Source organism: Sinohyriopsis cumingii, chromosome 6 (genome assembly GCF_028554795.1).
Source record: "Sinohyriopsis cumingii isolate HCF-2022 chromosome 6, ASM2855479v2, whole genome shotgun sequence".
NCBI lineage: Eukaryota > Metazoa > Mollusca > Bivalvia > Unionida > Unionidae > Sinohyriopsis > Sinohyriopsis cumingii.
In genome coordinates, this window is record NC_142966.1 from 46,525,990 (window position 1) to 46,551,568 (window position 25,579).

The 25,579-nt window shown below is 33.8% G+C and overlaps 1 protein-coding gene across 1 annotated transcript in view; it reads right to left on the minus strand.

Moving 5' to 3' along the window:
* The window catches only part of LOC149796861 (protein inturned-like), a 96,803-nt gene that overhangs the window by 66,816 nt on the left and 4,408 nt on the right, over positions 1-25,579 (minus strand). Inside the window, exons 3-7 of the mRNA XM_089960656.1 lie at positions 21,931-22,019; positions 20,348-20,617; positions 15,587-15,699; positions 7,886-7,975; positions 6,586-6,663 (exon numbers count right to left, since the gene is read on the minus strand). Coding sequence (XP_089816782.1) covers positions 6,586-6,663; positions 7,886-7,975; positions 15,587-15,699; positions 20,348-20,617; positions 21,931-22,019 — 640 coding nt within the window. The remainder of the gene's footprint in view (positions 1-6,585; positions 6,664-7,885; positions 7,976-15,586; positions 15,700-20,347; positions 20,618-21,930; positions 22,020-25,579) is intronic.

The window sequence follows — 25,579 nt, forward strand, 5'->3', positions numbered from 1 at the left end:
GCATTTTCAATGGTAATTTATTTTTTATTTTAATTTTGTTTGCGCGGGTTCGAGTCTCGGATTCGGCCAATGTGGGTATGTGAGAAAGCTTGCCAGTAGCTTCTTGTGGGTCGGTGGTTCTTCCGGGGTTTTCCCTGGTTCTTCCTCCACCATTAATACTGGCCACCATGTATAGCCTATCATGTGCTGAAAAATGGCATTAAACCCTTTAACAACAACAATAATTTTGTTTGCTTATTTAAAAAAACGTGTGTGGGTGTTGATGGCATGGTGTGAATATGACCACTTACACAAAAATAAAAACAAATATTTATGAGACCATTATTCAAAGACTGAATAAAGTTTTAAAATGGTAAAACTACCATCTCCACCAATGTGACTTAACACAATTGAAAAATGTATATATAATCCATAACGTTATTGTTTTGCTAATTTAAATTATTTTGGATATGTAGTCATTAATTCCTTCCAGCACTCCACTATGCAAACAAACAAAACATATGGCTGGTTTTGCAAGCAACTCTACATTTAACAACTGCACATTTAATTTCACATTAGATAAATGAAAGGGTCTTGTTAAATAATATCGCTGATGAAAAAGATATAAAATGATTTTCCTGTATAGGACACACTAAAATTAAAAAAGAATGTTAATTTTTTTATATGACAAGAAATGTGCTGACACCACAGGTAGCCATTGCCTAAGATGTAAACTATGGAGTTGCCAAATAAACGTAACTGTGACAGTAGTTACATTTCATTTGGCATTAGATCATTGTATGGGTCTTCACAAGAATGCTATAAAATGTTATTCCTTTATACAATTTATTTAATTGTTACCTTTATGTTAGTAAGGGATAGCATCATCTTGTTCATGTTTCCATGTTGTTAACTGATAAAATCAATTATGATTTAAGGTTTGATTGGACATTTAATCTAGCACACTGTTCATTCCGTAGCAGCTGTAATTATGTAAGGTCATGGTCATCTGACGTAGCAGACGGGACTGACTAAAACTGAACAAGAATGTTGTAAATGAACTAAATGTGTTGAAACCATCGGTAGCCATTGCCTAAGATGTAAAGTATGAAGTTTCTGAATAAACGTAACTGTGACAGTGTTCATGTAATTCTGTACACGTTGTGTATTATGGGGCGATGTGAAGTGGCGAATGAAAAGAAAGTACGTGCTACTTAAACTGGAACGCATTGTTGATGGAATACGTTGATTGATGAAAGAAAGAATGAAATTGGAATTATAAGGTACCTACTCAGGAATCAAAGTACCATTAAAGTACATATCATTGAACTGAACTACCAACTGAAATACCAATAAAGTACATATCCATAAATAAAAGTACCAGCGAAAAACCATTACCAATCCATGAAATGACATATCAATAAAATATATCCGTAAACTGAAGTACAAACAAAATACCTATCCATGAATTAAAGTACCAGTGAAATATCATTACCTATCCATGAATTAAAGTACCAGTGAAATACCATCACCTATCCATGAATTAAAGTACCAGTGAAATACCATCACCTATCCATGAATTAAAGTACCAGTGAAATACCATTACCTATCCATGAATTAAAGTACCGATGAAATACCATTAACTATCCATGAATTAACCAGTGAAATACCATTACCTATCCATGAATTAAAGTACCAATGAAATACCATTACCAATCCATGAATTAAGTACCAGTGAAATACCATTACCTATCCATGAATTAAAGTACCAATGAAATACCATTACCTATCCATGAATTAAGTACCAGTGAAATACCATTACCTATCCATGAATTAAAGTACCAGTGAAATACCATTACCTATCCATGAATTAAGTACCAGTGAAATACCATTACCTATCCATGAATTAAAGTACCAATGAAATACCATTACCTATCCATGAATTAACCAGTGAAATACCATTACCTATCCATGAATTAAAGTACCAATGAAATACCATTACCTATCCATGAATTAAGTACCAGTGAAATACCATTACCTATCCACAAATTAAGTACCAGTGAAATGCCATCACCTATCCATGAATTAAAGTACCAATGAAATACCATTACCTATCCATGAATTAAGTACCAGTGAAATACCATTACCTATCCATGAATTAAAGTATCAATGAAATACCATTACCTATCCATGAATTAACCAGTGAAATACCATTACCTATCCATGAATTAAAGTACCAATGAAATACCATCACCTATCCATGAAGTACCAGTGAAATACCATTACCTATCCATGAATTAAGTACCAGTGAAATACCATCACCTATCCATGAATTAAAGTACCAATGAAATACCATTACCTATCCATGAATTAACCAGTGAAATACCATTACCTATCCATGAATTAAAGTACCAATGAAATACCATTACCTATCCATGAATTAAGTACCAGTGAAATACCATTACCTATCCATGAATTAAGTACCAGTGAAATACCATCACCTATCCATGAATTAAAGTACCAATGAAATACCATTACCTATCCATGAATTAAAGTACCAGTGAAATACCATCACCTATCCATGAATTAAGTACCAGTGAAATACCATTACCTATCCATGAATTAAAGTACCAGTGAAATACCATCACCTATCCCTCAATTAAAGTACCAGTGAAATACCATTACCTATCCATGAATTAAAGTACCAATGAAATACCATTACCTATCCATGAATTAACCAGTGAAATACCATTACCTATCCATGAATTAAAGTACCAATGAAATACCATTACCTATCCATGAATTAAGTACCAGTGAAATACCATTACCTATCCATGAATTAAGTACCAGTGAAATACCATCACCTATCCATGAATTAAAGTACCAATGAAATACCATTACCTATCCATGAATTAAAGTACCAGTGAAATACCATCACCTATCCATGAATTAAGTACCAGTGAAATACCATTACCTATCCATGAATTAAAGTACCAGTGAAATACCATCACCTATCCCTCAATTAAAGTACCAGTGAAATACCATTACCTATCCATGAATTAAAGTACCAATGAAATACCATTACCTATCCATGAATTAAGCACCAGTGAAATACCATTACCTATCCATGAATTAAGTACCAGTGAAATACCATTACCTATCCATGAATTAAGTACCAGTGAAATACCATCACCTATCCATGAATTAAAGTACTAATGAAATACCATTACCTATCCATGAATTAAAGTACCAGTGAAATACCATCACTTATCCATGAATTAAAGTACCAGTGAAATACCATTACCTATCCATGAATTAAAGTACCAATGAAATACCATTACCTATCCATGAATTAAGTACCAGTGAAATACCATTACCTATCCATGAATTAAGTACCAGTGAAATACCATTACCTATCCATGAATTAAGTACCAGTGAAATACCATTACCTATCCATGAATTAAAGTACCAATGAAATACCATTACCTATCCATGAATTAAAGTACCAATGAAATACCATTACCTATCCATGAATTAACCAGTGAAATACCATTACCTATCCATGAATTAAAGTACCAATGAAATACCATTACCTATCCATGAATTAAGTACCAGTGAAATACCATTACCTATCCATGAATTAAGTACCAGTGAAATACCATTACCTATCCATGAATTAAAGTACCAATGAAATACCATTACCTATCCATGAATTAAAGTACCAATGAAATACCATTACCTATCCATGAATTAAAGTACCAGTGAAATACCATCACCTATCCATGAATTAAGTACCAGTGAAATACCATTACCTATCCATGAATTAAAGTACCAGTGAAATACCATCACCTATCCCTGAATTAAAGTACCAGTGAAATACCATTACCTATCCATGAATTAAAGTACCAATGAAATACCATTACCTATCCATGAATTAAGTACCAGTGAAATACCATTACCTATCCATGAATTAAGTACCAGTGAAATACCATTACCTATCCATGAATTAAGTACCAGTGAAATACCATCACCTATCCATGAATTAAAGTACCAATGAAATACCATTACCTATCCATGAATTAAAGTACCAGTGAAATACCATCACTTATCCATGAATTAAAGTACCAGTGAAATACCATTACCTATCCATGAATTAAAGTACCAATGAAATACCATTACCTATCCATGAATTAAGTACCAGTGAAATAAGATTACCTATCCATGAATTAAGTACCAGTGAAATACCATTACCTATCCATGAATTAAGTACCAGTGAAATACCATTACCTATCCATGAATTAAAGTACCAATGAAATACCATTACCTATCCATGAATTAAAGTACCAATGAAATACCATTACCTATCCATGAATTAACCAGTGAAATACCATTACCTATCCATGAATTAAAGTACCAATGAAATACCATTACCTATCCATGAATTAAGTACCAGTGAAATACCATTACCTATCCATGAATTAAGTACCAGTGAAATACCATTACCTATCCATGAATTAAGTACCAGTGAAATACCATTACCTATCCATGAATTAAAGTACCAGTGAAATACCATTACCTATCCATGAATTAAAGTACCAATGAAATACCATTACCTATCCATGAATTAACCAGTGAAATACCATTACCTATCCATGAATTAAGTACCAGTGAAATACCATCACCTATCCATGAATTAAGTACCAGTGAAATACCATTACCTATCCATGAATTAAAGTACCAATGAAATACCATTACCTATTCATGAATTAAGTACCAGTGAAATACCATTACCTATCCATGAATTAAAGTACCAGTGAAATACCATTACCTATCCATGAATTAACCAGTGAAATACCATTACCTATCCATGAATTAAAGTACCAATGAAATACCATTACCTATCCATGCATTAAAGTACCAGTGAAATACCATTACCTATCCATGAATTAAAGTACCAATGAAATACCATTACCTATCCATGAACTAAAGTACCAGTGAAATACCATTACCTATCCATGAATTAAGTACCAGTGAAATACCATTACCTATCCATGAACTAAAGTACCAGTGAAATACCATTACCTATCCATGAATTAAGTACCAGTGAAATACCATTACCTATCCATGAATTAAAGTACCAGTGAAATACCATTACCAATCCATGAATTAAGTACCAGTGAAATACCATTATCTATCCATGAATTAAAGTACCAATGAAATACCATTACCTATCCATGAATTAAGTACCAGTGAAATACCATTACCTATCCATGAATTAAGTACCAGTGAAATACCATTACCTATCCATTAACTAAAGTGCCAGTGAAATACCATTACCTATCCATGAACTAAGTACCAGTGAAATACCATTACCTATCCATGAATTAAAGTACCAATAAAGTAACTATCCATAAAGTGAAAGTACCAATGAAGTAACTATTTATAAAGTGATGTACCAAATAAAGTACCCATCCATGAACTGGAGTAACAAAAAAGGTACCAATAAATTACATATCTATGAAGTGAACCACCAATAAAGTACCTATCCATAAAGTGAAGTACCAATAAAGTACCAATCTATAAAGTGAAGTACCAACTGATCTACCAATAAAGTATATATCCATGAATTAAAGTACTAATAAAGCAACCATCTACAAACTTAAGTACCAACTGAAGTCCCAGTGATGTACCTATCTTTTAACTGATGTACCAACTGATGTACCAATAAATTACCTATCCTTTAACTAAAGCATCAACTGATATAACAATAAAGTACCTATCCATTAACTGAAGTACCAACCAATGTGCCAATAAAGTACCTATCCATTAACTAAAGCACCAACTGATGTGCCAATAAAGTACCTATCCATTAACTGAAGCACTAACTGATGTGCCAATAAAGTACCTATCCATTAATTGAAGCACTAACTGATGTGCCAATAAAGAACCTATCCATTAACTAAAGCACCAAATGATGTTCCAATAAAGTACCTATCCATTACCAATAAAGTACCTATCCATTAACTAAAGCACCAACTGATGTGCCAATAAAGAACCTATCCATTAACTAAAGCACCAAATGATGTACCAATAAAGTACCTATCCATTACCAATAAAGTACCTATCCATTAACTAAAGCACCAACTGATGTGCCAATAAAGTACCTATCCATTAACTAAAGCACCAACTGATGTGCCAATAAAGTACCTATCCATTAACTAAAGCACCAACTGATGTGCCAATAAAGTACCTGTCCATTAACTAAAGCACCAACTGATGTGCCAATAAAGTACCTATCCATTAACTGAAGCACTAACTGATGTGCCAATAAAGTACCTATCCATTAATTGAAGCACTAACTGATGTGCCAATAAAGTACCTATCCATTAACTAAAGCACCAACTGATGTACCAATAAAGAACCTATCCATTAACTGAAACACTAACTGATATACCAATAAAGTACCTATCCATTAATTGAAGCACCAACTGATGTACCGATAAAGTACCTATCATCAACACAAGTACCAGTACAAAGGCACTTCAAATTGACAGAAATAAATAAATTCATAGTATTTGTTTCCACCACTTGTAGAATAAGACTCACCTGTAAATTGACCCAAATAAAATCCTAATAATTCTGAGAAGATCTTCAAGCAGTTGAGGTGAAAATGTGCTTGGTATCCTGAAAAAAAACAAGTGCATTCTTGCTTCATTTTCATACAGTACAGGCATTTTCTAATGAAAGTGTTTGTAACTGAATAAATCCTTTATAATCTTTTAAAGCAGTGTAGTTGACAACTATGCCAAATGATGTACAATTTATTCATAAGACCTTCATAATGTTTTGATGCACACCAACTACCATATATGCTTGCTTGTAAATCAAGTCCAACTGCAAAAGCAATAAACCCTGAACTGCCATCACATAATGCACTGGAATATCAGGGTTTATGTCGTTTGTTGTACTGAATACTCCTAACAAACTGCATGGACCCAGATCAGCCAGCACATTATGTATCGGAAAACTTGGGTCTGCAGTTTGCAGTTGGACTTGACTCACAAATGAGTACATATACCGTAGTTTTTGTTGATAACTTAAAAGAAATTAATTTAAGTGATAAAAAAAATGCATGTAATTGACTGAAAATTTCCTTGCAGATGGTTACAATAATGTTTGAAGCATAGCCCTAAAAAGGGAGCAAATGAGGTTAAATACAACTACAGACATTACAGACAATATGGTTAAATACAATTACAGATATTAGAGACAATATGGTTAAATACACTTACAGACATTAGAGACAATATGTTAAATACAATTATAGTCATCATAGACAATATTGTTAAAAATAATTACAGACATTATAGATACTATGGTTAAAAACAATTACAGATAATGGAAACAATATGGTTAAAGACAATTACAGACAATGATGAGTGTGAATTTCCAGTTCCAGAGATTGAAGGTTTTCAAGCCAATCACACTCAATGGAACAAGCTTTTGCTGTACTTTAAAGTAGGATTGATTTATTAACACACCATATGATTTAGTTCCGAAAACTGTTAGATTTGTGATGCACATCATTCACTAATGTCAAAATTCAAGAAACCATCATATCAAATTACACCAACTGAATAGTCTTCTATGTAAGGTATTTGTCAAATTTTCAACCTAAGTGCTGATTACAAATGCATCAGCCTAAAAATGTATTTCATTTGCCACTTTATATATTTCTAAAATCTTTTAACAAAAGTCTTCATGGAAAGTAATTGTTTCACCACTGCGCCTGAAATGACCTCAATGCAAAACTTAATCAAAGTGTGATAGACACCAAACACTATATGCTGCAGGCACCATTACAGTGGGAAATAAATATCATTTTAAAATCAATATATTAGCATACCTATGTGTTGGCAACCCAATGACTAGAACATCCTGACCCTCTTTCCAGTATATTATATCTGTATCATATTCTTTATATCTAACACAGGTCCTGAAAAAAATATTTTGTACATATTCATTTAATAGTTAAAAAAAGTACAGCATGCCCTCAATATAATGTCCCTCATTATAACATGGTTCTTTTTATAAGGCAGGTATAGTCTTGGATCCCATTTCAATATGTATTATGTATTTCATTATAAGGTGGTCTTTCTATAAGACAATATACTCTGTAACTCCAATGGACTGTATCATATTGAGGAATTAGTGCATAAAATACTATTTAATAGTATTCCATACAGTAACTTTTTCATAAGATTCAATCAGAAAGCCAATGTTTCTGTAGATTATGTTTCTCCTGTAATACTGTAGTACTATTTATTTCATGGGTCAAAATTTCATTGTTTTGTAAAAATAAGACATTTTCAAGAGTTGTTAAATTTGTGGTTTTGGCAGTCAAATTTTGTATATTTTTAGCTATTTAATTTCATGGACTAACCTTTATTAATATCCCAAATACAAAATGAACAAAGCTATGCAGACAGCAAACAGCAGTCATTTCAATTTTTAAAACAATATTACCTTCTGTATTAGCACAAATCAAACATCTGTCAAGATCAATTGCATGCAACACCAAAGGCAACCACCATAATCAACAACATTAAGCTAATTGCTTATCAAAGTACATGTAAATGATTTCTTCCCTAAAACAATGTCCATAAAGAGCACCATCAAATTAATTTTTGATGACCATGGTCTTAACAGTAATTTAAAATTGGTAAAATTCAACTTAGATCCCCATCAGTTCAGATAATGTCACCATTCCATACATGAATCAAACATAACCAGCCGCCATTTCTCAATGCAGTTAGCACGCAGTCAACATTTGATGTGTTTAAAGCCCATCAAAGTATAAAGATGCTAACTAAATTGGAAAACACTACTTTGTTTGAGCCTGCCTCATGTATCAAGCACCAGATTGTACTTAAAACTTCAATTATCAAGCCAATTCATGCCCAATGGATAACTGCAGATAATATGAAAATATATGATAGATCAGACCTAATTGTCCATGCCTTTGAGAAACAGACATGGTTTTGGTCTTCCATAAAAAAAAGCTGGACAAATTAAGGGGGCTATGGGGGTCCTCCCCCAATGGGGTCTCAAGGGGCAGCACCCCTGATTGGGGGGGGGGGCCAAAGGCCCCCATCCAAAAACACATTTTATACTCATAAAATACTGCTCCCAGTGCAAAATAATCATATGAAAAACTGAGTACCAATAAAGTACCTATCATTTAACTAAACATACCAAAAATGTTTAACTTGACTTCAATAATTTCACAATATTTATTGTCACATGAATTTGTTCTCCAATACTATTGATGTTGAAGTTATTTCATGTGCATATCAGTGTTCACGTCGTAATTAAGTCACCATAATTTGTCAATTTTTGCAGCAAATATATTATACTTCTCTCTTTTCATAACAAATCTGTAAAATAAACACCCAAGTACATCAACCATATACAAATAATCCCATACATTCACTTGTCTTTTTCTCCAATGGACACAACCTGTTGATATGCCAGTCAAGCTCTTTTTGCAGCTTTGGCAAAGATTTCTTTAGCCGTCCTTTTTGTCACCACTGACTTTTTTGGCTCAAAGTGCAATCGTTTCTTTTCCTTCTTATTGAGAGCATTTTTCCTTTCAAGCTGGTGCTTGGCAACATGCAGTGCACATATTCTGATGAAGGGCTACATCTGTTCTCTCATGCAAGAAATCTTTCTTCTTATAGTAATTAACTGCACTTTTTCCAGATGCCTTCTGAGCTTCAATTTTTCTGTATGCAGCTTCTTTTGTAGGTGCTGATCCAAACTCCTCCAACCATGATTAACATTGAGCTGAGGTCACAAAACGCCAGTCCTCTAGCGTTCAATTTTCTTTTAAACTGACCAACTAAATTTCCGTCAACTTTTTGCTCCAGTCATTCCCATTTCCATGCATTTTTAAAACCTTTTACTAAACTTTTCATATCATCGTCTCTCTTAACAACTCAAGACACCATGTTTTGCAAGCATGCTTCTTCTTTCCATTGCCATCAGTTTCCATTACACACAGTGTTCATTGGATGAATTTAAACTTTTGACCAATCAGAATACATTTTACGAGAGTCGTGTGCTAACTAATATATAAAACGAATAATTTACAAGAGTCGTTGCATAATGGGACTTGACAGAACGTTTTTAAGAAACTGGATCGGAGATGATATAAATAATGGACTATATCAAGAAAAATCTGATTCAAGTAGGAGAAAAGTGGAATTCTGCTTTAAAACAAAGAAAAATCATGGCTGGAGAAAGCTCGACAAGTTTAATTCCACAATTTTGGCATTATTTATCTGATAAACATTTGTGTGTACCACCAGACTTGGTCGACAAACGTTGATTCAATACTTTTGTCCAAAAATCAGTGAAGTGTAAACTTCAGTTCTCTGCAGTAATAAATGTATATACCTAATGTTTCATAAGTAATTGTACTTCAGGCAGTAGCTCTATTATTTTAATGATGTTATTCATTGGAATTAAAAATGCATCAGTATATTGAGACACGTTTTCATGAGGATTAAAAGAACAGTTTCACTTGAAATAATAATTGATCTGAATAAGTATTAAATCTAATTTTCATATACTAGTGTCATTTGTTATTTGTTTTTAGCAATACTAGTGTTTGAACGCCTATGCTTTTCCTCATTTTTCTCTATCCTTACTTATGTCACACATACTGTTTTAAGGCAAAGAATAGAAATTACAGCTACCAGTGGCCATGTTGATATGCATGCATTGAAACAATATAAAATCCATTATAATTCTGTTTTTTAAAGGGTTAACACAAATCAATAAGTAAAAGCTAATGTTATTAACAAATCACAGAAATGACACTGATTTATCAAACTGTCTTGTTAATCTTCAGGAATGAAACATGGAAAAATGGGCAGGAGAGGGAAGGCTTTTTTAGCATGAGGCTAATTTTTTGGCAGCATCTTTAAATCTGAGGCTCAAGATAACAACAAAATCCACGAATATTGGCACTTCAGAAAACTTAGTGACACTACAGTACATTTGCATGATACTTACCAAGTAACATTACATTAGAATAAATTTCCTACCTCTAAATCGAGCATTCCCAGAAAGATGGAAAATATTGGGGAAGCAACTCTTACAGGTTAATTCCCTTTTGTTCAAACTACCATTACACAGCTTAAACCAGTTTTTTTATATACTCAAGTGATGCTTTAAAGGATGGTTGAATTGCTGGGAAGGGTGGGAGGGATTATTTGTAATGTGATCAGGTAAGTATTGTAGGAGAAAATTAACTTCCTAAAACATTTGATTTCTCTATCAAATACATTACCTAATCACATACATGGAGAAAGAAATGAGGAGGAAATACTTGGCATCTTTCCTCAAAATGTGTCACCCAGGAGGATCATGACTGCACTACTAATGGATGAAATTCTCTTAATGTCAGTTGACACTTGATTAATGTTGCACCTTTAAAGTTTTTCCATGTGAATCCAGAGAAAGTGGTTAATACCTCCGATTCCAGGGTTGTGCTGTCATAAGTAAGGAGTGGTCATTTTCTGTGCAGCTACCACTGGCCCAATGTGATTCAGTTCTCATCTTTGTGAGGCAATGTCCTGTAGAAAGAAGCTGCAGAACATTTTTTCTTCTTTTTTTAAGGTTATCATCTATGTACACCATTGTCACTATGCAGGAGGGCATCTTGAACCAAAATATTACACAGATGAAAGTTTTCATGAAGACCAAAGGAATTGATATACTTTGCCCCAATATTTGCATGATGTCATATAAAATGGAATGTGAAAATATGTCAGATGGGTCTAGGGTGATCATGTAGACATCATGTCACCCTGAAAGACACAACGACTTTGCCATCTCCATCTAGAATTTTGGGGCCAAAATGAACTGATTCAATCACAGGTCTCAATTTGCCATTGAACTTTGTCACCAGAAACAGTCTGGAGCAGAAGCAAACAGTGTACGGCTTTCGTACAGTCTCCATCACTCACTTTATGAGTAAAAGATGTATCTCCTTCTGCAGTATATCCACCTTCATGGGGTCCCTTGGGATTCCCATCATGAAAGGGGACAGTGAAAGTGGAGGCCTGATTAACAAGATCGACACAACTTGGATCACTCAGTTGTTTTGCAAAAAGAGGCAGATCCAAGCCTGATGGAAAAGAATAAGTTTGGCAGCCACAGGTGGGTTGCCACCAGGATAAACGTTTTTTATCTCCCATCCCTGTCTGATGGCCAGAAGTGGGGGTGTATAACTACCTATTATTCATCTAGCCACTGTAATTCTGTCTTCTTTGGGAATTGTCTCTGTTGTATACCTGCTAATGATTGCCCCTTCTCTAAAATGATCCCTGAGTGGGATGTCCAGATATAGGAGTTTACACTGACATATTTTGGGGTAGTTCTGCCACCAGTGTTCTGATCTCCTCAATTAAATCCAAAACAAAAGGGAAGTGCAGAATAGAGGAGTGCATAAGGCCACAACATTGAGGGATTTTAGATAAGAATAGTGCAGGAGAGCATCCCTTCAAACTAAGTCCATGTTGCTGGAGGCCATCAAGGTGTTAGCCATGGTGTGATGAGAAACCATATTCAGGAGCTTGGCAATATAGCTCGCTGAACCACACTGAGGTGAAAACTACCAAGGATGCAAAGTCAAGAAGTGAGGAAGCTGACATTACATTCCTCACTGTGTGACTTACACCAGTCAGACGAGAAGTTAGCTTACAACTGACTCAAGTAATATAAGTTGGGTTTTTTACTGAGAGATGCCTGGTGATTTCTTTAACTTTGAAGACTATGGCAATGTTCTGAATGATGTGGACTTTCATTGTCATCATCTACATCTAAAATGGCTTTGACCTTGTAGGTAAGGATGACAGTAGGTGGAGGCAGACATTTGGATGGAGGAAAGATGTGATAAATTTCTTCTATTGCTGTCTCCAAGCTAAATTAAGTCTGTTGTCGGATCAGATGATTCAGGCATTTCCATTTCATCACTTTGTCTTGTGTCCATGTATAGAGCATTCCATGTGGCAAAAAGGGACAATACCACTGCAATTGTGCCTATAGGACATGCCATTAAAAGTGATGGTGTATTAGAGTGCCAGTCTGGCTATATTGGTTAGCTATGAAGAGGCATGGTAATGTTCAGTCCAGTGACAAAAGAAAGTTTTACTAATTTAGTGTGTTCAGGTAATGCATTTGATGGAGACAAAATTACCAGTGTATCCCCCAGGAGTGTGAAATTGAGGGTGAATAAACCTCTTGGTGTCAGAACTGGGGGTCAAATAAAAAATGTGGGGGTCAAAAATGTACTGACAAATTTTCATCTGACCAGTACTTTTTCAGCTTGAAATAGGATATTGCAACAAGTCCAACATACTCTCTCTCTCTCTAATTAACAAACAAATGCACTTTCCATTCAAAGAATAATTTTATTAGTTCATTTTCCTTTTAGTTTAAAGTTGTACTTTTAATAGTCTCCTTATAATCTATTTGTAGCAGTATTATAGACCAACACATTACATATAAGCCAATCCAAATTGTCAACAAAATCTTTTTAACCAAATGAGAGTTAATTTACTGCCTGTTATAAAAATGTGTACTATCATCTGTTTCAGTGTACTTTGTCCGACAACACATTTATCTAAGAATCAAAGAGGCTAATGATTCATCTTCTTTTTAATAAGTTATACTTGAACTTTTAGATCTTTCTTTTATTGCAGCAAAGTTAAAAACCAACAAAATCTGCAATGACCCCCTGACTCTGTAATCCAATTAATGCATTTGTTTCTTCAACTTTAGTGATTTCATTGTTGTGAAAGAATGTCTTGGGTGATAATGTGTCATCCAGTTATCTTGTGGCAAACATGGGAAGATTTTTTAAAATTCTTAAACCGTGTCACAAAAAGATTATTCACGCGATCAGAAGTCACAACGGTAATCCCAATGAATATGCTGTACTCGAGTGAAGGGAATTATTTTCTCTATTTTTCATTAAAGTTAGATCCACTGTTACTCTTTTGTATTCTGCAAGTTTCACTTTCTTGGCTAATGATTCTTAGTGCACACCATTTTAATCTGGAGATCACTTTCTAGTGCAACAAGCAATGAGGTTAAACATCTGAATGACATCTTGCTGAGCTCGATGGAAATCGAATGAAAGCTCGTGTGATTAGGGGAAGCTACTCTGTCATAATATTGCCTGTGCTAGTCTGATTCCATTTTGTATGCTACGTGCATTGCACTCTGCTATATGAATAGTGGAGTGCAATGCAGGGAGCATATGAAGCAGGGAACCAGACTATGTATATGCTCTAAGTATACAAGATGCAGTTCCTCATCCAATGCATTGGATATTAAATAATACCTGATCACATTATGCAAAAAAAAAAACGTATGGCGACAAAAGATGTGCATTCATTTTCTCCAGTGTGCATTCCTGATGCACGAATGTGCGTGAAAGGAAACACTGATAAATGATGAAATTTTGATAGTTTTCTTGTAGTGACCAAATTCACGTGATTTGATCAAATTTTAAAAAATTATTTTCAATAACTGGTTTAAGATTTGGATTTGTGTGATTTGGATTTTTAATGTAGCTTTAACTGGTTTAAGAGCTTCTGTGAGTTGTGCATTATGATATATTATATACATCTATCAATAACGATTAAGCAGTAATTAGCAATAAATGACCACCATATATACGTGCTTATAAGTGTAGTCCAATTGCAAAAAACATAGACCTCGATCTGCTGTTGCATAATACATCAGCAGAACAGTGTCTATTTTGTTTGTTTTACTGATCACTCCTAATAAGTACAGTGACCATGAACTGCCAGCTCATTATGCAATGGCATATCTGAGTCTGTGCAGTTTGCAGTTGCCAAATTATAATAAATACACAAATTAACAACTATATCCAAAATTTGAGATTTCAGTGGCCTTTCATTAGGGCTTTACTTACAATATGAGATTTTCAGTACTGTTCAAGAATCAATGATTTTCATTTAATTGCAAACAATTTCATTACAGACGCTATTAGATGTACATCCATAGCTTAACTTGTCCAATCTACTCAAAGATGCATTAAACTTCATGTACAACTGAAACTAAAGTCAACTGAAACGTCTTTTTTCTTCAACCTAAGTATCGCTCTAAAAGAGAGAGAGAGAGAGATCTGCAACTTAGAGTTATCTCCCTTTATAAATCTATGCATGATTCCATTTTCTGTATATTTAGGAGTACTAGTATTTTTGAAAGAAAGAATGCGTTAAATCTCACTGATGCTGATAAAATTTTGTAGTAACAGTACAAAATCTGTATTTAATTCCATATGAAACACTGTACTGCGGTATACAAGAAACAAAAAACCAAAATAGTCTGAACTGCAACATTGTTTCAACTGATATTTTGTTAACATTTTCAACCCAAATGTAAATTCTGTGGTTAATATTTCTGTAAAATAGGAGGAAAATAACTGACACTGCTGTTTGCTGTTACAAAAATTCCAATTCTGTTTGATATATTAAATAAATTTTGAAGTAGCAGCTGTACTTACTTTACAGGAGAATCACATGTCACATCTTTCAGCAAACTGCTGAGTGTCATGAACAGCCCTCTGATTTCAAACAGTTTATTCTCAACTTCTGGAAACTTGTACAGCACTTGATCCTGCAATAAAACATTCATTAAGAAACAAATTTCATCTCTGAAACATTAAAGTAAAACCTGTGCAAATCTGAATCCTGTTAAACTTTGAACACTGAAAATTAATGAGAATAATAACTTTTCAATTTTCCGCTACACATCTGAACTTCCAATATTTTTCAAAATATTAAATTGTTTAAAAATTTTGAACATTTGCTTCAATACTTACAATGCTGATTTTAACAGATGAAAATCAATGACATCAAAAATGATGTGCATTACATACGACAGACTGAGCTTATATACTCAATGTCACTCCGGCAACGCCAAGGTAAAGGCAGAAGCCGATTAGAATAGTAATAACTACACAATCTACATTGCAATGGTTAGATGAAACTGATAAAACTGGTAAATATTTCATTTTAAGCTGCAATATTTACCTTAAAAACCTTTTATTATTTACATTCAATGAAAAGTATTTTATGCCGTAAACATTTTCAAAGAATTATAACCTTCAATATAGAATATTACTGTACCTGGTTATGACACAGTCATTGAAAAGTATTCACAAAAATGAAAATTTAATTTCTTAAATTTACAAACAATGAAAAAGAAATGCCTATTATTACCTTTAACTTAACTGTATCAAAATATGAAAATTAAAGTGGTTGATATTTTAGTGCAAAGAATAAGATATCCTAGGTCCAGTTCATTGACAAAACCATTATTTAATTGATGTAGAAAACATTGTACACATTTAGTACTAAAGCAGTTTGTATACAAAAATGAAACACCCTCCAGCCATATAATGATTGGCTTGACATTTCAGTAAAATACAAAAGAATCTGAATTAGCCTTCAAAAAATGAAAGATAATGCATCGAGATTTCAACAGTTATAGAAATATGTGTTGTAGAGAATATCATGAGTAGCAAAAACCCATGGTAAAAGAAAGTCTACAACTCACTGCCCAAACTATTAGGAACACATATTTATTTATTTGGGAATTCCTATAGGCATATAAATATAAACATCTCCCTATTTTCTCGGCCTGGATTTCTTTTAGCATTTTGTGATCATGTTGCAGCCATTTCCAATAAAACACCAAATTTATTCAGAAAGGGCAATCAATAAAAAAAACTGAAACAATGAGAAGAAACTATAATTTAAGTGTTCAAATTTGTATAGGTTTTGCATTACTTTCTCCATAAAATTATATATATATATATATATATATATATATATATATATATATATATATATATATATATATATATATGTGTATATATATATATATATATATATATATATATTCCTGTCTTCAGTCACCACTGTTGGGAAAAACAATGTTTCTGATTTTGGTAGAAAAATGTGAGGAAGTTTTTTTTTTAAAGACAAATTTGACAACTATTAGTTAGTAGGTATATAACTGAGATCACACTAGAGAGCAATGTGGGTAAAATGGTCACCCTTTCACTTCAATATGTCAGGAAAATGAAATTAAATTCACCCGACTATGACATACTTTTGCAATGGTTCATCTATCAGTGTCAATTTCTAATCTGCATTGGATCTAATGGAGCACATATAAAACCAGAATACAAACTCCAGTTGCAGAACTAGTAATGTTTTTGCCTAAAAATAATCTGGTCTCAAAAATTCAGTTATTTCAGTTTATTTTTCAATGTAAGTAGAAAGTCTACTTTACTTGGCATCCCTGTAGAGCTATACGTAATACAACCTGCCTTAATATATCATACATTTTGACACACAGCTCAGAATAAGGATACCATAATGGCTATAAATCATGTGACATGAAAAAATAATTTTTGTATGTGTCCTAAGATTTATATGCATGTAAAAAAAATATAGCATTTTGATGTCCCAACACTTGTAGACTCAAAAGATGTCAAGATAAAATTGGCACAATTGACAAATGTCACTGTAGTGACCAGCTCTTTCTAAAACCCTGACAAAAATCTGTTGTAAAACTACTATGACTGTTTTTGCAATTAACAGAGTTTACCCAGGAGATTAGGCTGTACTACAGTACTTACGCTAAATCATACTTAGCGTCACTTATATCTTTGTTTATTCCAAAAATATTGGATTCAGATTTTACTTTATTCATCGTTTTTACCAAACTGCATTCTACCAGATCACATTTCAGCGAGACGTACATATCTGTTTAAGTTACATTAATCCATGCTCTAGGAGTTACTGTTTTTCAGTGAATATAAGTGATCCTACAAAGTGATGTAATCTTCTGAAAAGGTACATGGTTAAAAGTACAAGGCAAATAACCAGCATAAATTCACATAATTGTCATATGTTGTGTCACAGTGTCATAGATCATCATCCAGTGTCTCACCATTTGTATGCTGACGACACCCAAATATACAAATCTAACCACCCAAATGAAGTTGACGCTACTATCGAAGGTGTAGAGAGGTGCATTTCTGATGTGAAATCATGGATGACATGTAACAAGCTGCAAATGAATGATGATAAAACGGAGGCCAGTCTGATCACAACACAAAGACTTTTTCAGTCACATCCTTTATCTCAAACAATAAATATCAGTAACACCAACATTAAATTCACACAATCAGTACGAAACCTTGGTGTTACTCTAGACAGTACTCTCACGCTGCACAACATGTCATGAACATATGCAAGGCTGCATATCTTGAACTGAGACACATCAGCCCCAATTGCAAATATCTTTCAGTTGATGCCACTACAACACTTGCATGTTCATTAGTACTTTCAAGACTGGACTATTGTAACTCAATTCTGTCTGGTTCATCTCATTATCAACTCCAGAAACTTCAAAACACCGATGCTCGGATCATACTTAGAGTACCACAATCAGTACCATTCGAACCAGAATCAAATACAAAAATTTGTTCTCTGTACTACATTTCACTGACAGACTCCAGTCCAACATACCTATCCGACCTCACCCATGTGTACACACCAGCAAGATACTTAGGCTCCTCTTCTGACAATCGTATGCTCATTATTCCCACCACAAAAACGAAGTCATATGAACAAAGCCCTTTTGCATACCAGGGCCCAGCAAAGTGGAATGAATTGCCCAAAGACACAGTGATCCCATTCAAGAGTGCTCTTAAAACTCACTTATTTCGACTGCAAGAACAAACTTAAAGACCTAATAATGTTGCCTACCTTAAATATTTTCAGCATGTTTTTTTATGTTTTCTAATTTCTTGGTGTTTATTTTTTGTAATAATATCATTATATATGGTTTTTTATGTTACAGCTGTTGTCTAATGCTGTGTACAAACATATCTGAATTTTGCAGAAATAACAAGAAAACAGAAAAATGAAATAAATTGATTGACTTTTCAAACAAATTACATTAACTTACAATATTTCCAAGTAATCATTATGAGAGTCCTTTAAAAACCATGAAGTCATTTTATTTGTCATTATGACTGATAAAATACATCAAATGACTGCATTGTAGTAGAAAAACATCTTGATGGTGTACAGAGACTCATACTACACGAAAAAATTAAAATTTCTATAATTTCATGTCCCAAAATTTATAGACCATAAAATAATTACTTTCGAAAATAATAAAGGGTGTCCCAAGACTTTTATAGAGTAACAAGATTTACAGTCATTATGGTTCTACATAAGATGCAAAATCATGGCATGCGGGGATACTGAATTGTTATCAATGTAGCAGTTTTTAAAACTACTGAAAGTTTTTCAGTTTCATAAAGTATGATGAGCTTTTCATGAATTTTAAATAAATTATTTTGCAAAGCAAATGCTTCCACAAAATATGTTTGAAAGAAGCTGGGGTTTTGCCATTACAAAATTAAACCTCTTACTTGCCTCATCCTAGTCTCCTATCACACCATCCAATCTACACAGGAGGGAGAAGTCACTGTACCCTGATATTTTGAGTTCCAGGTTAAATTTACTTAAATCCTCTTAAATTCTTCTTTTTCCTCAAACTGTGGTCAATGGACAACAGGGAAGAGAAAACTTTGAGAAAAGTTTGCTGTCAGACACTCCAAAGCATAAGGACCAAAATGTCTGGTTTGTACTTTTCAAAATTGTTTGATGTCAGTGATGATGTTAACAGGCACCAAAGTATATAAAGATCTTAAAAAACGAAACAAATTTCCATACAAAATGAGGTGATTCCAGAAGAAAAGTTTCAGCTCTCAATGTGGCAACATAAAAAAATTAATTGGCAATAATTTGTTCAGATCAGCGACAAAAGAGGCTGAGGGATTTTATTGACTAGAGTAAACCTTATATGTACTCAATTTATATGCATCATACTTTTTCATTCAAAACTAATACTGTTAGCGAAATGCCAGCCTTCAGTGACACATGTGATCCATTTCATTTCATCTCTGACTTGGGCCTGATGATATGCTAATGAGTATAAACACAGCATTTTTAGCATACCACCAGACAAACAAACACTGAATATACAGAAGGAGTACAACAAAAATAATTGCATGAAACAAACAAAAATATATATTACCTAGGTATCTGATCAATATAATATTTAGATAAATCTTATTTTCATTGTCCAACAAAAGAAATTCAAAGTAAAGGAAACAACTACTACAAACACTCTATTTGACTGGCTAACTGACTCTTAACTTAAAAACATATGATACCTGAGGCTGATCTGACTGCGTGGCAAAAGTCAGGTACATGATGGAAATCAGGTATTTTTGAAGAGCATTCCTGATGCTTCTCAATGTCTCTCCTGTTACAAGCTGTACTAGGTTGTCTTCTGACTGCTTTCTGACTGGGGGTGGGGGTCTGGGAGGTGTTGTTATAATGGCAGGCTGAGGAAAGAGAGGGGGTGTGGACCTTGTGGGAGTATGAGGAGGTGTAGGAAGTTTAGGGCCAATCACATGTGGCACTTGAAATGTAAGTTTAAGCTGAAAAATAAAAACAATAATAACTTATTTTATAACATATATTTATGTCTCACTTTTAAGCATGAATTTGGAAACAAGAAAATGTTTAATTATTGTTAAAAGAATAAAATTTCTAAACTATAGCTGATTTCTTCAAGAAGATTCAAATTCCAATGTAAAAAAAAATGTGGGCAGTGTTGTTCCAATTTGAAAAATAAAACTGGGAAGGGGACAATTTGGTGGAAAAACGAAGTGATGGACATACACTAGACTGGTCAAAAAGAATGTCCAGGGTTGTATTTAAATGTATAATGCTGAAACCAACTGGCAGCCATACAGATTTAAATTCAGCAGCATTTTCAACTTGACACCTAGAAGTCTTCTGGTGAAAACCCTATCTATTCAGAAGAAGTAACATAACAAGATCACCAACACCAGCATAGTGGATTAATCAATCAGATTAGCAATATCATTAATCTGTTGATTATCAACAATTCCAAACAATTCTATTACACAAAAATTCATTGGTTACATTCACCCTGGATTCACTCAAAATCCCATGTAGAAGAATTTTAATTTTAAAACAATCCCCCAAAATATGCATTACTATTTCGAAATCATTGTTACAAAAACTGCATGCACATTTTACATGTGGTATTCAGAAATTTATTTGTAACTAAAATTTTGTGTACACTTTTCTCTTGAAGCTAAGTTTGGACATTGAAATATTTAAAACATAATGAAATAATAATAATAATAATAATAATAATAATAATAATGATTTTTCTAAAGTAAACAGCCTGATACAATGAAGATTTGCAAAAGAGGCTGTGTTATGAAGATAGTTATGGTCATATTAGAAAAAATAAACTAAAACACAACTCATGTACTGTCATGACATTGTTCAAAAAGTTACTAAATCTTCAGGAATAAGCCTCCAATTTCTGAAAATTTTCAAGCTATACCTTTTATCCCCAAATCCAAAAATGTCAGTCTCCAAAACAGGACTATTTTGCTGCTGTGGTTAACAAAATTTTCAATGACTTATCAACTGAATGCAACACTGTGCTAAATATTTGACTGAGCAAATATGTCTGCTGTTTAACAATTTCTTTGCATGCTAATAAAACATTTGTAATTTTTGCACAGATTTTACCAACCCCCAAGTTTTGTTTTTTGCTTAAACATTTGTGATAGCAATGAACTAATGCTAACATCCATATCTGCTTTGCTAAAGTATAGGACTCACTAATTTGAAAGGTTCTGAACCACAGATTAATAAAATTAAAACATTATGAAAGACATACCTGAGCTAAAAAGGTCAACTTGCTTACCTTCTGTTGAGTTTTGCTGACAGACTGGAAAATGTCATCTAGATTGACCCATGTGATATCAATATCATTCAAAGCCACCAGCATATCACCTGAAATAGAGGTATATAACATGTAAATCCTGGGAAACACTAGACAACAAGAAAATATGATTTGAGTTATAAAGGATAATTCAGGGTCTGACAAATTTTAGAATCATATGGTTGACTGCTGACCTATTAAAAGAAAAAACCTGGATGCCCAGCTTGAGCTCAGTAGCCCAGAGAAGGTATTTTTGTATGAAACAAATTGCTCTGATGTTTTTTATATTCATTTTAATGGGTCAATGATACTGATACTTGTCTGGTTTTTTTAAACTGTGAAGCAAATCATTATAATATTTAGCAGCCCAATGGGCTACCTGGATCCAACATCCAGTAGCCCAGTCCTAGCATTCTTGCAGGTCAAGTGCTCAGAACACAAGATTTGTCAAATACTGCAATTAAACAAGAAACCTAAGTTGACCAATTTGCTCATCTGGGCTCTTTGTTTTGGAATACAAACTGTTACTGCAGTTGACAAAATGGCAGAAAAAATGATGCAATATTCTCATCAGCATGCAGTAGACAACTCAAGTACCTTGATAAATGCATGACTAGTTGTGCCAACAAGATTGTATTATACAGTATATTAAGCAACACAATTTTTAAATCAAAACAGAATTGTGGATGCCAAGTGATTTGTTGATATATACATCTTCAGGTGATGACCATAGTACTTACCAACTTTCTTTGCAATTCATCAAAACACTTTGAGACTAGTTGTGTTAACAAAACTGTGCCATACAATGATTTAATCTTAGAAGACAAAAAGGGCAATAACTCTAATAAATATTGCTAGAATCAAGTGATTAGCAATATCTACATGTTCTGGTGATGACAATTATCTACCTAATTTCATGGAAATTCATCAAAAACTGTGAAACCAGTTGCTCTATAAAAAGATTGTTATACAGTGCATTACGTTACAAGACAAAATATTCATTATCTCAAAAGAAAACTGGACACCAAGTGTTTTGTCAATATGCACATTTTCAGGTGATGACCATTATATATACCAAAATATCCTTGGCAATTCATCACAAGACCAGTGGGACTAGTTGCATTAATGAGACTGTGCCATATATTGTACTGAGCAACAAAATGGAAAAAAACTTCAAATAACAAGAGTACAGTGAGTAGAATATTTTATAACCAGCCCAATTTGAATAGTCCTCTATGTAGATAACTTTACTTATTTATGCAGAAAATAAAACATTCATATTTCAGTCACAATGACCTCCATCTTTTGACCACAAAGATAGACTTCTTCCTTGCCCTAAGTGTATGCCATTCACAATGTTTGATCCAAATCTGTGATGTAAAACTAATTATATATTGCTGAAATCATTGGGGGCCCCAAGTGGCCGAGTGGTCTAAAGAGCTCTCCGTTACGGATCACTGCCATCTCACCTCTGTCTGCGTGGGTACGAGTCTCAGATTCAGCCAATGTGGGTATGTAAGAAAGCTTGCCAGTAGGTTCTCGTGGGTCGGTGGTTCTTTCTGGGGGTTTTCCCGGGTTCTTCCTCCACCATTAATACTGGCCGCCATGTATAGCCTATCGTGTGCTGAAAAATGGCGTTAAACCCTACAACAACAGCAGAAATCATTAATATTCATTCAGTTGCAGTTATCTCTATCATTGACCCCAAAATTAATTGGCTTCTTCCTTACCCAATATAGTCAAGCCATCTGCAAAGCTTGGCTCAGGTATATCATGTAGAACTAATGTTATTGTGTGGAAACTTATTTTTATTCCTTAAGCCAAAGTGAAAATTACCTTTGGCTACAAATCAATGGGATTTTTCCTCTCCTAATTACAAGCCATCCAAAAATTATTGTAAACGTAAATGAGAGAAAACTCTATTTATTGTACAGAAACCATTTTCTTCTTCCAGTCAGTGACTGTAACCTTTGATCTTCTGACCCTTTTTCATGACCCCAAGTTCAAACCATCCATAAAGACTGACAACTGTAGATGTTGGTGAACTTGAGTTATTGTACTGAAACCATTTTTCTTCTTCCAGTCAGTGACTGTAACCTCTGATCTTCTGACCTTTTTTCATGACCCCAAGTTCAAACCATCCACAACTGTAGATGTTGGAGACCTTGAGTTATTGTACTGAAACCATTTTTCTTCTTTCAGTCACAATTAACTTAGTCTTTGACCATTTACCCCAATATCAATAGGGTTCTTCCTGATCCCATGTGAAAGCTACCCACAAAGTTTATTAACTGAAGAAAATGGACAATTCAGGCTGTGCAGAAATTAAACCAGTAACTGCCAGACAGGCAAATGTATAAACAGACAACAGTGTAACATAATACACTCCACATTTATTACAGCAGTAAAAATTTAACATGTAAATCTTCAGGTGATCACCATAATATTTACGAAGTTTAATGATAATCTTTCAAAATCTGTGGAACTAGTTGTGTTAATGAGTGCAAGGAAAAAGGATGGATGTACAGATGGAGAGATAGATGAATAATTACAAGTATTAATGTATATTCCCAATCTGTATAGAAAGGGGTATAAACAACATAATACATCCAGTAGCATTGCATATAACTGTCACCTTACTAGAAAAGCATGGACATATGTTCAGAGTGCATTTTGGATACTATTTTGTACCAATGTGTAAAATGCAGGTTAACTAGTGTTATTAGTGATGAGTGCAGTGCAAACAGCTCTACTCGGCAGAATTTGCACTGCAAGGCTTTGTACTGAAGAACTCAAATGGTGGCATTAGTTTATGGAAATCAAGAGATATACAGTATCCAATAAAAATGATGATATAGACTGTTGGATGTCCAACTGTTTCAAGGTCACACTGACAGATAAGTGCATGGTGAATATGGTTAAAATTACTAAGTGAAGTTATTCTGTGGAAATCAAAGGATAATGGGCATTCATGGGTAATAACTCTTTTTCATGATGTGACATGCATGCTCCCTCAAGGTCTCATCAGTAGATACAAGCTGAATTCAGCTGAAATTTAAACAACCCTTGGGAAAGTAATGCAAAAACCAAAGTCAGGAAGACATGAATTCATGGGACATACATTATGAAAATGAAATCAATAAATGCCAAAACAAAAACACTTCAGGTCTCACCAATAGAAAGCCCATCAGAAAATTTGGTTGAACTCCAACAAACTTTGGAAATGGCAAACTTTGGAAACCAAATCAGAAAGATGGGCATTCTGGCAGCTGAAACTCCTACAAATCATATAATGAATGATGAAAATTTAAACCAGTCAAGGACTCATCAGTGCTGATGTACATGGCAACCATAGCTGAAGTCCGACAATCTATGGGAAAGTTAAGCTGTAGAAAACAAAGTTAGGGGGATATAATGGACCATGGCCTTCTTACATGATGACAGAGATAGCTGGAAATTAAAATCTGTTGAGGTCTCATCAAATTATACAGTTGTTCTTCAAATGTTCTTACAATAGATCAATTCCCAGTATTGTTATCATGCAGAAACCAGATTGTTGATGGATGGATGGACGGATGGACAGACAATTTCAATAAGCAAAGCCATACTGATGCTCAGTTATTCCCCAGCT